General features: G+C 47.8%; 5 protein-coding genes across 5 annotated transcripts; 3 read left to right on the top strand and 2 right to left on the bottom strand.

Moving 5' to 3' along the window:
- Window positions 1–210: 210 nt before the first annotated feature.
- JR316_0000359 (uncharacterized protein) lies at window positions 211–2,126 on the top strand (the record flags this gene model as incomplete). The annotated part of the gene is made up of 2 exons (XM_047886174.1): window positions 211–472; window positions 823–2,126. The coding sequence occupies 2 exons, from the start codon at window positions 211–213 to the stop codon at window positions 2,124–2,126; spliced, it is 1,566 nt and encodes a 521-aa protein (XP_047753920.1).
- A 970-nt stretch (window positions 2,127–3,096) lies between these two features.
- Window positions 3,097–4,647, top strand: JR316_0000358 (uncharacterized protein; the record flags this gene model as incomplete). Its single annotated transcript, XM_047886173.1, has 2 exons — window positions 3,097–3,229; window positions 3,290–4,647. 2 exons carry the CDS (start codon window positions 3,097–3,099, stop codon window positions 4,645–4,647), a joined length of 1,491 nt encoding a protein of 496 aa, XP_047753919.1.
- A 214-nt stretch (window positions 4,648–4,861) lies between these two features.
- On the bottom strand, window positions 4,862–7,537 carry JR316_0000357 (uncharacterized protein; the record flags this gene model as incomplete). Its single annotated transcript, XM_047886172.1, has 3 exons — window positions 4,862–7,027; window positions 7,097–7,344; window positions 7,399–7,537. The coding sequence occupies 3 exons, from the start codon at window positions 7,535–7,537 to the stop codon at window positions 4,862–4,864; spliced, it is 2,553 nt and encodes an 850-aa protein (XP_047753918.1).
- A 495-nt stretch (window positions 7,538–8,032) lies between these two features.
- Window positions 8,033–9,610, top strand: JR316_0000356 (putative oxidoreductase C19A8.06; the record flags this gene model as incomplete). The annotated part of the gene is made up of 3 exons (XM_047886171.1): window positions 8,033–8,197; window positions 8,248–9,023; window positions 9,076–9,610. 3 exons carry the CDS (start codon window positions 8,033–8,035, stop codon window positions 9,608–9,610), a joined length of 1,476 nt encoding a protein of 491 aa, XP_047753917.1.
- Window positions 9,611–9,906: 296 nt separating this feature from the next.
- JR316_0000355 (Cytosolic arginine sensor for mTORC1 subunit 1) lies at window positions 9,907–10,477 on the bottom strand (the record flags this gene model as incomplete). Its single annotated transcript, XM_047886170.1, has 3 exons — window positions 9,907–10,024; window positions 10,086–10,161; window positions 10,219–10,477. 3 exons carry the CDS (start codon window positions 10,475–10,477, stop codon window positions 9,907–9,909), a joined length of 453 nt encoding a protein of 150 aa, XP_047753916.1.
- Between the last annotated feature and the right edge of the window lie 2,721 nt (window positions 10,478–13,198).

The raw sequence follows: 13,198 nt of genomic DNA, 5'->3' as shown, positions 1-13,198 counted from the left end.
CCTTCTACAGCTCTGGCAACGGCTGCCAGTTTATTAAGTCCACTCTCTGCACCCACCAAAACACGGTCTTTTTTCGGAACCTTCCACTCTTTCAGCTAACGCCAGAACCTGAACTTTACACTTGTTTCAACATTTGTGATATTATTCGACATTTGTCAAGCTATCCTTTTCTTGCTTTTTTAACAATTCCACGTCCAGCTTTCGTAGAACATGACGCTCCTGCAAAACGTACGACACAGAACGCTTGAGGAACATCGCAGGCAGAAGGTCACCCTGCGCGATGAACTAGATACCGAGGACTGCCTTAAGGACAACGCGGTTTGTAAACGTGAAGTTCCAGGTGAAGGCATCGGAGAGGGCAGAAAGGGAAAGATGGCTGACCGTGTTGAGGCTGACTCCCCTGGCGAGATCGTCGTTAGGGAACTTGTCGCGCGTCAGAGGCCAACTTCCTCAGAAACACTGAAACCGAGCAGTACGCCTATTGATAAAATGCGTTCTTTGAGACAATATAGCTAACTGCGCGTGGTTATTCGTATTGTAGCTTCAACAACTGCGTCAACTACAGCCAGGACCACGGCTAAGGTCACAACAACGCCTGCTAGGACCACATCTATATCATCAACTAGTGCGAGATCGACATCCGTTTCGGCCACATCGAGCACATCGGCTTCTTCCACCTCTTCCACCTCTATCTCTTCAACGAGCTCAAGCTCGACCACTAGTTCGTCCTCTACTACTGTATGTATATGAACCCTGGTTGTCGTCTTCTCAAGATATTGACCTACTGGATATAGTCTTCAACCATCAACACTTCTTCCATAGATCGTGCTTTAACGTCGCTCAGTACGAGCTCTACCGCCAGCGCCCCTGGTAGTAGTGCTAGCTTGGGTTCTGCAAATGACAACAATACTTCCGCCACGACCTCGGGCCTACAAACCGGAACCATTATCGGGATTATAGCCGGTTCTATCGCAGCCTTGATGGTTCTTGGTGCTGTGATATCATTTTTCTTGCGCAGGCTACGCACCAAACGAAGGGGTGATGAAATTTTCAATGCATCTGAATTCCGCCGCTCTGCAGTTTTGCTTGAAGAGAAGAAGCCCGACGTCCGTCCTCGACCGCCTTCAATGATTGAGCGTCGCAACGTCCAAGGAACTCCCTCTGTGGTCACCAATAGTTTGCCTCCACCGCCATCAATGGCATATCCGTATTCTGATCGTGCTATACCACCATCACCCTCTGTGCCGCCATCTTTATACGGTGGTAATGGAAGTGACAATGGACATAATCAGCAACACTATGCTCAGTATGGCACTGCTGGTGCTCATTTCGGCAATCTACCTTCACCTGCACCTCCCCCGTCAGCTGGTGGCATGTATAATGGACCACCTCCGCCTGGTGCTTTTGGAGCCCATTATGATCAAGCTGGATACGGCGCACCTCCTGTCCCCGGAACGTATGCACCTGGGGCTTATGCGCCATATGGACAGGATACCAGATACCAACAAATGCAATATTATCAACAGCGTCAGCAGCAAAATTACCAGTTTGCTGGGTATCAACAACAACATCCGCACCCAGTACAGTATGGACCTGGTCCTCAATCTTACCCAGCTGGCTATGGCGCTGGACATCATGATCCTCAACCTTATCACGCTGGCTATGGTACCGGACATACTGTCCCTCAAATGTCGAACAATCCTTCCTTGGCCAATTCCTTTGTTCAACCTGCTGTCGCGCAATCCGCTTCCTCTGTTTCAACAACGCCATCAACTGGCAAGCAGAATTTACATCTAGCTTCTGCCCCTGATGATGTTTTGGAAGGTGCATCTGGTTCTGGCTTGAGACGCCAAGACACTCAATCCAGCGGCGCGCCCCCTGCATATGTTGATGAGACAGGAGAATCGAATAAGTACAGGGATGTCAAGATGAGACCTGTAGTCATGAACCCCCCTGCCGAATCATCCACCGCGCAGCTGTCCACTCCGTCAACTTCGGCGGCAGCCGCTGGTGTAACTACAGCAACGTCTAATCCCGCGCCTGCGGCTTCGACTGCTCAGAAACGCACATCTACTCGCTCCACCTATTCACTGTACGATCAGGATGATATTTATGGCGGGATATAAGTCGATGACTGGCTTCGGTCGCACCTATGTGGCAAGGACGAAGGGAAGGAAGATAAACTATTGTCTACATTTTCTGGAAAGCTCGATGCTCTTTTTTGATTTTTTCTCTTCTTTTGAAGATGATACCCCAATCCCTTTCTCCCTGAAAATTCTTGGATTTTCACCAGTGTGCCGTTTTCCGTACCACACTTCATCACGAATCATTCATAGGCAGTCGCATGTGGCAACATCACTTCCTAGATTTGCTATGGTTATGACTTCAATGCTCTGTTTGTTCTTCGTGATACTGTGTTCCGAAACCTGTATCTCCTTCCATTTCTTCAAACCTTTCTTCCCTGTATCTGATTGGTGGAACCTGTGTTTTCTTCTTTTCAGTGGTTTGAGAGTGGTTTTTATTGCCTATTATATTCCTAAATCATTGAACCTGTAATGCTTCTATTCCTTAGCCCGGGTTTTTTTTTGTGATTTCTTCTACCTTCCCACTTGCTCCTCGACCACATTCCTCATAATCACGAAGTTTTGTCTTAAAATCTAGAATCTGGTCTTTATTGATCGATGATTTTAGCACTCTACATACTATCAACAGCCTTCATCCTTTTGTTTTGTTGTCAAAGTTATGTTTCTTCCAGCGACCACCACCCGAGAAGTTTTCTCGTCGAATACGAAATTGGTGTCTCCGAGTCTGGACCTTTTTGGTGTCTTGTGTTAAGTAGTTTTTGTGCAGTATACCCTTTGTGTCAATGATGCCATCCCATGTTTTTGTATCGAACAAAAGAACTTGCTTGAGTGAGCGGTGATTATGATATGGATTATACTTGTTAATGACGCAGTGGAGGGTTGCTGAAATCACTAATGGGGCCTGTAACCCCCGAAAGTTACAGGACCAAACACAACAACTTTCGGAATTCTTTCTCCGGCCACTGGTCAGGCGGTGTTGACAAAACAACTATAAGTAACTGTGCGTCGAGCAATGCAGCGCGTAGGGACTTCCCGACCTGGGCTAGTCTCTTCGGTGTCGAGGTTTTGTCGCTACTCTACCAACAAGCCTGACAAGTCTTCCCAGCCCAGGCAGCTGGTTACAGAATGGGGAGGCATCGTCATTCGTAAGTTCAAACTTTTTCAATTAATATGCTTACCAACGTGTATAATCATTGTGCTATTAGCAAGTCGCTCGGAAATTCAGGAGAAGGAGAAGGAGCAGATCCGTAAACTCGAGGAATCGAAAACCGATTTGAGCTATCTGAAGAACGCCTCGAATCACAGCTTGGCTGCCCGTCTCGCGCGTCGCAAGGATGCTGCTCCCGCATCCCCACCACCGGCAAAAGTTGAACCTATCTCACCTGAAGCCATGGAGGAAATGATTCAAAAGCGACGGGAGATTCGTCTGGCAAGAGAAAAGGCGGAAGCAGAGAGAGCTATGCGCCTTTACACACCTAACGCGGCACTCAAAAATTCTTTGGAGACTGTGGCAGCAAATTATCAATCTACCCCAACCGTATTGCCACGAACACAATCCCTGCGTATGGGCAATGTTCGGCCTCCTTCCGACAATGCTCCACGAACCAGGAATGCACGACCTTCGCGCCAAGATGTACCCCGTGTCGATAACGCTCCACGACGTTCTGGCAACGTTGAACGAGTACGGGAGCGTCCCCAAGTATCTGTACATCCTGTCATTTCTGACTCAACCATTGAAAATGCTTCACATGAGGCACCTGTAGAGGATGTCCAGGATGACGGGGAACAACCAGCGGTTACAGACCAGCTGACTTTAGATGATATAACTCGGGCAACCATCCGTACTAATGACTTAGAGCGTGCTGATGATCGTAGCAGCCGTCGAGGCCGCATCGCTACTTCCCAAGCCAAAAAGTTGGAGAAACGTATTCGCGACGGACTTGTCGACGAGGGCGAGGCCACAAAATTTAAGAATTCCGGAATTGTCATCAAGCAAAAATTCGTCACAAAGGAAGCAATCCAGGTCAATATTGAGCAACGGCGACAAGCGCGCCTTGACCGCGAGCAAGAGTCTGAGGCCAATGGCAGAAGACAAGCTCGAAGGGGCCCGAATACAAGGTTGACTAAACGAGAAACAGACAGCACCTCGATGCAACCCCTCGAGGATGGAGCAGAAGTGGACTTTAGTGCAGAGGTGAACTTGGGCGAGATGTCCATTTCGGAAGATGTGGTGAACGTAGATCCTGCCTACACTGAGGAACCCGAATCTATCTCGGCCACGCTCACCGACATTTTCAAAGGCACCTCTGCCTTTAGAAGCGCAGGATTCAAAAAGGTCGGCCTTCGAAAGGCTGGCCTTATAAAAGAGAACTACTCCATATACGTGCCAGATTCAACAGCAGCCCTCTTCTCCGTTCCCGCTCGCGAACTTTCTGCTGTAGATATTGCCAATCTGGCTCTTGCACATCACTCGGAGATCGATGTCCCCAGGCGCAAGGTAGCTCTCGATTTGATTGCGGCTGCTACTCGCCCCCGTTCAGCTGGCATACAAGCAAATTCTTAAGCAGGTTGTATGTAATATAGCTTACAGCCGGCAACCTTAATAAACGTACAGATCCCGATCGCAAAAAAGAAGAGAAATATACATATTTTCATAAACTAAAGGTGGACGATAATGCCCATTAAGCCACGAAGAAATAGGTATTGTATTGGTTTAAAGAACCAAGAAAGTGTTCATAATGATCTGTAAAGAGGCGATACATACTAGAAATAACACATCACCATTCGAGTAGTTCATCTTCGTCGTCGTCTACAGGTCGGGATAATATCCTAGGCCTGATGCGAGAATCAGTTTCGGATTCCATATCCTCTGGTGCTGGAGTAGTCGTATCGTTCTCGTCGTCTGGAAGCACGTCTTTGTGTTCGAGTTCTGGAGCCACAGTGGGCGCATCAGCCTGAACGGCATCGTCACTTCTCTCGAGGGTGTTTGCCTCCTCCATGGAATGTTCATCAGGCACATCCACCTGTTTATCTCCTCGCTCTTGAAAGGGCTCATTATATTCCTGTTCAGTTGGTTTTGGTGCGACAGGTTCGGCTGTATCGACGTCCATTGGCATGCCTTCGTGGTTCCCATCAGCTTGTGTTGCATTATCGATAGGCAGAGCAGAGTTGTTTAGGGAAAACTCTGTGGGTTCCCGATGAGGATCAGGTTGAGCAACGCGAGGAGTGCCTGGTTCACTTTCAGGGAAGTGAATCCACTCGGGGATCTCAAAATCTATCTGCGTGAATTTTGGGGTCTCGATTCCGAATGATGTGGTATGCCTCACTGAGTCGGTGGTCCGTGTTCCTTTCCGAATAGCAGCCATGAGAAGAAGACAAAAAGTTGTCTCCTTCTCGCCTGCCGAGTTGGTGTAAGTCGTATAAGGTTTCCCTCTTGCTCCGAGATACTTGCGAGGGCCGGCTGTAGAGGCGGTTTCAGCAGGTTGAGCAGAAGGTGTACGAGCGGATGGCTCTACGGCGACTGCTGACAGCTTTTTGCGTTTGTACGGCCGCTTCGACGTGGTTGAAATCGACTCCATTTCAGGCACAGGTTGTGGGAAAGTCTCCTGCTGCTTCGATGCATCCGCAGGAACTTGAGATGGTTCTGCGACTGTAGCATTTTGCAACATTGTGGACAGGTCTCGGACCTCCTGGGATTCGATTTGTTGTTGCGCTGGTAGCTGCTCAAGAACGACTTTCTTTTTGCGGCCTCGCTTTTTCTTAGGCGCAGGCAGAATTGGCTCTGGTTCAGGCTCTGGACGTGGCTCCACTTGAGGCTCGGGTTGAAATTCAGCTTCAAGCTCTGACCGAGGCTCTGGTTGAAGCTCTGGTTCAGGTTCAGCTGGTGGCTCCTGCTCATCTTGTGGCTCAGGTGCATGTTCTGGCTCAGGTGGTACCTGCTGCTCTAGAACATGTTCTGTTTCTTCTGTTGCCTCATCCTCGGAGGGGGCCTTCTCCGATTCGCCATCATCGGCCATATCGACATCTTGCCCTCCGGACGGAATGAAAGGTTTGGCTGAGGGTAGAATGGGCGATACAACCTGTGGAGGGACAGACCGGTGATCTTGTTCATTTCCATTTTGCATATGGTCATGGACTTCTGGTTCGGCTGTATTTGAGGCACCACGAACGTTAGACAGTGGGGTGTTCGGCAGATGATCATAGTCGAATGAACTAGGAGGGGCAGGAGTTAAAGGGCGTACGTTGTCAGGTTCATTCATCTCGACATCGTTATATTGAGCGGGTGGCGGAGTTTCTTGCTCTTGAGGGGCAGGGGTGGTGACACTTCCTCTCACTAAACGAGAATTTGGTTGCTTGGGAACAACTGCGCTTGCTCTTGGTTTTTTTGGTGCGACTGGCTTTGGAGAAGGGGCAGGAGTAGTTGATGCACTCGACCTCGCAGGGATGCGAAGTTTCATACTTTCTTCCCTTCTCGACGAGGCATTTGAGGGTATCTTTTCGGTATCTGATTCTTCCCCATCACGTATATCTGAAGGAAGTTTTGCGCCAGACTCGTTTGGTGTATCAGCTGTTTTTCGAACACGGTCGGGAGGAAGTAGATAAGCATATCGCTTTTCAAGCTTGTAAGCAGTTTCAAGCATTTCTTTTCTGCGTCTTTCCCCTTCGGAGTTGGATACGACGCCATTGATTTGCGCATATGGACTGCCAGAGGTAATAAGATCGTCCAACTCGGCAGTTGCTTGTGGGGGTGCCGGTGAGAATGAAGAAGCCGGAAGTGTCATGAAAGCAGCGCTGTCCATAGCCCTGAGTTGCTCGATCCTTTCTTTCAATTTGTAATGCTCATGTTTGAGTTTCTCCTTCTCGCGTAAGCGCTGGCGCTTTTCAAGCGTCTCAAACTTCCTATGGCGTTTTTCATAGGCAGCATCAGAAGTATCGACTGTGGCCTACAAGGAGGAAAGTGAGGTGCAGCATTGATTAGTGAAAACGCCAGATTGAGATTTGCGAGTCCATACATCTTCAGGTCTCGGTCTTGTACGTGTTCCAACGTAGGAAGACTCTCCAATACTCTCGTATTCGGGGGTTTGTATGAGTTGCTGCTCGCGGAAGGCTTTCAGGACTTCCGGGCGCGCGAAATACCGTTCATTTGCGACAACATTGATGTGGATCCCAGCCTCATTAGCAGATTCAGTATTCTTAGCGGCGTCGGCTTTGGTAGAAAGTAGGAATGGGGTGCTCAGTGGGATGAGGGGCTCGATTTCGTCTGTGCAAGCCAAATAAAAAGGTTGTCTAGAATCAAAAGGATGATGAAACTCACATTGACGTTTGTAAGTCTCCAATATCAGTACGTCTGAGTCACAGTTCCCCACACCTGGTCCTCCTCGCCTGGATCTTGAAGGTAGGACGCGTTTCTGGCGCCCTGGTGCGCTGACGGTTGATGACGAAGGAGTGTCCATATGTGACGCAGCAGATACACGCAGAGAGTTCAGAATCGGTCCGTGAGTATTTGTACGCCTAAGGTTCTAAAAGAAACCTTGTAGGCACTAGGGGCGACTATATGGCCGCCAACGGGTTGTCTGCTGGGTGAGTGCGCGGTGGAAGAAGGAGGAACGAATCTCCAAGGCGCGGCTTGTTGGACAAATTTTCGGGGATCGAAAGAGAGGCGCGTTCCTGGCCCGCGGGCCATTCGCGACCATTTCTCACTTACTACAACCATCCCAAGAATGCTCAAAAATTTATCAAACAAATTTGTACTTCAAATAAACTTCATTCATTTACATGCCTATAACAACTAGTGAAGAAGCAAAATATATGAGTGAGACGGTGAGAACGGCTACCGGAGGCTCAATCAATGGGAAGTCCGAGGTACAACACGTATTCTCGAACAGTCACCATCTACGCTCCTTTGCACCGCAACGTGAACCTATGCTCCAGTGATACGCAGTATAACCATGGTATTAGGCGTTTTAGAGGCATTGGTATACACCTATTTCCCAACACAGTATACCGTGCACATTGCTATTGGCATTGTCAGCATACTCGCCCTCAGGGTTTTCTCGCAGGGCCGACGAACGACTCGAGAACGAGATCTACACAACAGAACCATCTTATTGACGGTAAGTCTGTGGTTCTATTTCATGAAGGACTGACAACCAACAACTTCTAGGGAGGTTTCACGCCGCTGGGACTAACACTTATTCAATCATTGGCTCAACGAGGCGCACATATAATCGCACTTTCTCCAGATCCTATAGATTCTGAAAATATCACTATTTTGGTTGATCTCTTACGGACTACTACCTCTAACGAAGAGATATACGCGGACGAATGCGACCTAACATCCCCCGCCTCCATAAGGGCATTTTGTACCAAGTTCCTGACCGAAAAGGAGCAGAGACTAGACGCAATCATATTTGCTCATGAACACAAACATATTGGGGTACCCAGCATTTTCTCCCGAAGTTCGAAGGAGCAGGATCAGAAAGCGAGGGACGCCAACTCTCTGGCTACGTTCTTGATCACCACCCTGCTACTTCCAGCTCTCCTGGTAGCTCCTCCGGAACGAGATATACGAATAATCAATGTTGTAAACCCCTTTTATGCCGCAGCTGCAGGACTCCCCTTTTCTCCATCATTTGTTATCCCAGGATCTGAGGAACCGTCGACTTCCAAGTCCATATTTCTTGAAGAGGGGCGAAGGTCGCTGCGATCTGTTGTCTTCACTAGACATCTTCAGCGGATTCTCGATGCCCTTCCGACAGCGGCCCAAGTACCCAAAACAGAAGAAGGCAGTACATCTGTGCCTGTTGTCAGCCCTAAAATCCAGAAATCAAATATTGTTGCTATTTCAGCATCTCCAGGGATTGGCAGAGTCGATACAGTTTCAAACTTCCTTAACGCCGATCTTCTTTCACCGACGGGTTCTTACTTTGGGCTGTTCCTGTGAGTTTTATTCATTTTTTCTCTATGCTTACATTTTGAAAGACTGCTTTAGATATCTTGTATTGCAACCTATACTCCGAATTGTTACCAAATCGCCTACATTAGCTATGCAAAGCATTCTACACGTACTATTCCTGCCAACGCCGTTCAAGATCCTCTCTGTCGCTGCAAATACTGCAAATTCCAAAGTTGCTACTCAAGGGCCCCTGGATACCTCTTTGCCTGAAGAAGTCCTTCTTCCTGGTGCTCTGTATGCCAATTGTGCAGCGGTGAAGCTCAACGTCAAAGTACCCGAAGAATTAGTAGAAAGGGATCGAGAGGCCAAGGCTGGAGAAAAAAGAAAAACAGGAAAAGGGAAAAGCAAAGCCACTGAAGAAATCCTAGATATTGCTGATGATGGAGAGTACGGAGGAGAGCTGGCTGGTCGTTTGGTTTGGGAAGAATATGAGGGCGCCCTTAAAGTCTGGGAAAGTCAAAATCCAGGAGATGTTGAAAAAGAAAAAAAGAAATATGCTTCGAGCACGGCAAAGGCACCACCCAAAGTCTCCCCGATGACGGATGCGGCAGAAGATCCAAACGTATATTAAATAGAAGGTCCCGGTCAACCACTATAACGATCCTCATCAGATCCAGTGAACCTTATCATTCTTTATTCGCAGAACTTTATACATTATCTTATTCACTTATGGTATATCCAACAAGATATTTACTCAAAACTGTACTTCGTCTGATCTTCCCAACATATGCTAATTGACCAACGACTACACCCCTTCGGAATTATCCATTTTTGTATGACCTCCTTTATTCTCGTGTCGTGGTTTTTTTTACTGAAGAGCTTCAAATGGATTCCGAAGTTAATTATCTAACCACATAATTACTAATCTCACAACCTCGCGACTCGGACACCCTTAATACCTTGAGCAAATACCCAACCATCCCTCTCAAGTGTTCTGACTGCGTCTGATAGCATTTCTTTCGGTACTAGGAGGTAGTCCGTGTTCCTGTGGTCACACCTTGACTTAAGCACGTAGCTCCTTTCTGGCATCCCAATTTTTGACATACCATGTTGACAATGCAAATATGGGCACCTTTGACACCTTCAGTGGTGCTGTTAAAGACGCTAGAATTCCTGTCAGGTCTGGGAGGACGTTGATCAAGTTCATTCTTTTTAAACGAGGCCATCGTGTGTACTCACTGTGTTCCATCGGCCCCTGTACTTTGATGCACATCCATGTTGACTGCTCTTTATAGCTCGCTGGCATTGACTTGTAGGCCTCTCCAACCAACGACACCTCCTCCGTTGTCCGAGTCACTGAAAAGAACCCGCCTCTGCCATGTGTGAGATCCCTGAATATGCACGGCGGGATCTCTTCTCCGGGCTGGAGTTTTACAACAAAGAATGGCTCCGGAAGAACTATCAGGTTTAAAGCAGGGCTATTAGATGGCGGTGGCATTGTGTATTGCTGGTCAGGTATGAAAGAATGCAAGGAAATGCAATAATGCTAAAACGTTGCCGGATTACGACAAATTCGAGTCAGGCTAAGTATCCCCAAGCGTGTGCAAGCACATCTCGGTGGCGGCCTCGGTCTTATAAGCCCTCAACCAACGAGACATGATATAGCAGTTTTCATTGACTTGGGAGAAGCTAGGTTTCCACCTGGAATATTAAAAATGGCACAGAGAAAACGGCGAGAGAGCGGCGTTAGAGGGCGCTAATGTTCGATCAATGTCATGGGCACAGTCTAACTTTGCTCCAAAACATACGTTCAGACTGAATGAGTGGGAACAGATTTTAGCTTCTTCGACAAAAGAATATTTCGATAAAGTTTGAATTGTAACATCGAACTACACATTTATGGTATAGACCCAAAAAATTGACATTTTCTGTCTTCCTACGAGCTGACGATGGAAAGGGTGTAGTCGTTGGAATGCCCGGATCCTGTGAAAACAGGGAAGACAGTGGTACCGCTCGGAACACCGTCACTGCTGAAAGCTGTCGATCCACCTGATGCTAGGAGTAGATTGCCTCCGGATGATACCTTGTTTTGACGTGTCAATCCCAATTGTAACAGGACGCTATTGCCCACAAGTAAAAGAACTTACAGCTGAAAAGGTTGTTAACGCGACACCGCTGCCACAGGAAAATGTTCCACCGCTGACACCACAGTTTCCTTTGGAAGACGTCATTGTAAAGCTGTCAGTTGTTCCTGAGAGGGTATATGTTGCTAGCGTTTGCGTCGACAAAGTGCCGAGAGACAACAGTCCACCAACAGACGCATGGATCGTCGCTTTACCTGGTAAACTGCCAGGTGCCTGTGATGTGGTATCTCAGTGATCATGATTGACATTTTCAGGATAAAATCTCGACTCACAGGCGATGATGTTGGTCCCTATTATGACATAGGATATCAGCTCAAAACGTCTAACGGCATAACCGAGCTTTTTACTCACACTCCCGGAAGTGGACTGTCAAACATGAATCAGCATGCCGTTTGTTTGTTGAAAAATTAACAACATCGCTTACTGTGGGGGTTCCACCGCCTCCTGAAGAAGACGACCCGCTCTTTGGGGGATACTTGATTCCAGAACTTGGGCAAGATCCTTGCTGGGGTGCATCTATTCAACGTGTTCATGAGCTGATGTCTCATGATTCCAAAAGGTATACCACGAACTGATAGGAACAAATGTTCCATCGATAACAGAACCCTTAAGGTTGAAGTACCAACTGATCTGATTCAACACTCCCGAGTCGCAATCGAGAGATGGAGTAAATCCCTACGAAGCGATGACTGCTTTAGCGAGGATAGATGAAAAGCCAAGGTAAGCGTATACTGACTGATTGTGCCTTCAAAGCTGAGGTTAATTGTGAGAGAGTAAAAGTCTTGCTAGTAGAAGGAGTAATTCCTTCGTTCGATAACCAAGTGAATGTTGGGAGTGTCTGGGGGTTCGTGGTCAGAACGGATGTTTAGACCTGTAGGTCCAGCTTGGCACGGAGCTGAAAATAGCGGAATTGGACACTGACTTGGAAGAGTCTGACAACGGTCTCAAAGAAAGCCACGGCCTGTTATAACACTGCATGAGTCCACGGAATATAGCGTTGTGAAAACCCGGCCTACCTCAGCGCCTTTAACGCTACCACTTGGCAAGCATTTGGGTACAAGAGTACTACAGTTACAAGTTATTGTACAATTTGATCAGAGCATTAAATCGTACATGCCTCATGCAAGTTCCATGTGTTGCCCATTCGTGCTATTTGCCCGTAGTTGAGGCCCCAGGATTGAATGCGGAGGCTGAATACAACGCACCTCCCAGAACTGTTCGTTCTGACCATTGATGTCCACCCAGTGCTACGAAATGCTGTTTCAGGACGACGGACAATTCAAGAAGAGGCAGCAGTACCGTTTGCATGAACGACAATGTGCTGCTTGCGCCATTGTCCGATAACAGCTGTAGCAATAGGTTCAGTTAAGCGTGCATACAAACTTCATGAGTAAATGGCAACTCACAGTCGAAATTCCTGTGTAAGCCCTTGATGGATCACAGTTCTCGCTGAAGGTGGTATCGCAGCTGGAGAAAGCAGCGACACAACGCTAAGTACATGATATAATCGAATATAAGATCACATTTCGACGTACTGGTCCGGCCAAAGACCTGGTGACGAAATACTGTCTAAGTACCTCGGAAGGAAGACGATGCTAATTACGGTTCTCACCGTGGATTGTCCAGCTATCACTTGGCCCCGTGGAAGGGTTAGTGTCCCAGAACTAGAACAGAAGCGATGGATTTAATACAGACGACGAGACAGAAAAGAGTGGCTTCGTACCTGGGTTTGCAGCAGCAATCCCTGTACGGATACAAGAGAAATCGTGAGATGAACATTCACAAGCCAGTGTAAATGGTTGACCACATACCCCAGGAGCTTCAAAGCAGCATAAATTCGACACGGAAGAGGTGTTATGGCAAGACGCCGTTCCTGTTGTCGAACACCCAGAGGACAACAACGTCGAGCGATCGAACAGCTCAGACGTGCCAAAGTGGCTGTTAAGAGCAGCCGCGAGTGCAGTGCCCAGGAGAGTAGACGAGAACAAGAGCGTCGAGAGAACCATCTCTGCCACAATCACGCAAAGATTGGAGGGAGAAAAGAGGGCGTTTTACAGGTCGCCGAATTGGCCATT

The sequence above is a fragment of the Psilocybe cubensis genome, chromosome 1 (assembly GCF_017499595.1).
Source record: "Psilocybe cubensis strain MGC-MH-2018 chromosome 1, whole genome shotgun sequence".
NCBI classification, from domain to species: Eukaryota; Fungi; Basidiomycota; class Agaricomycetes; order Agaricales; family Agrocybaceae; genus Psilocybe; species Psilocybe cubensis.
This window is presented reverse-complemented; position numbering and strand designations above follow the sequence as displayed.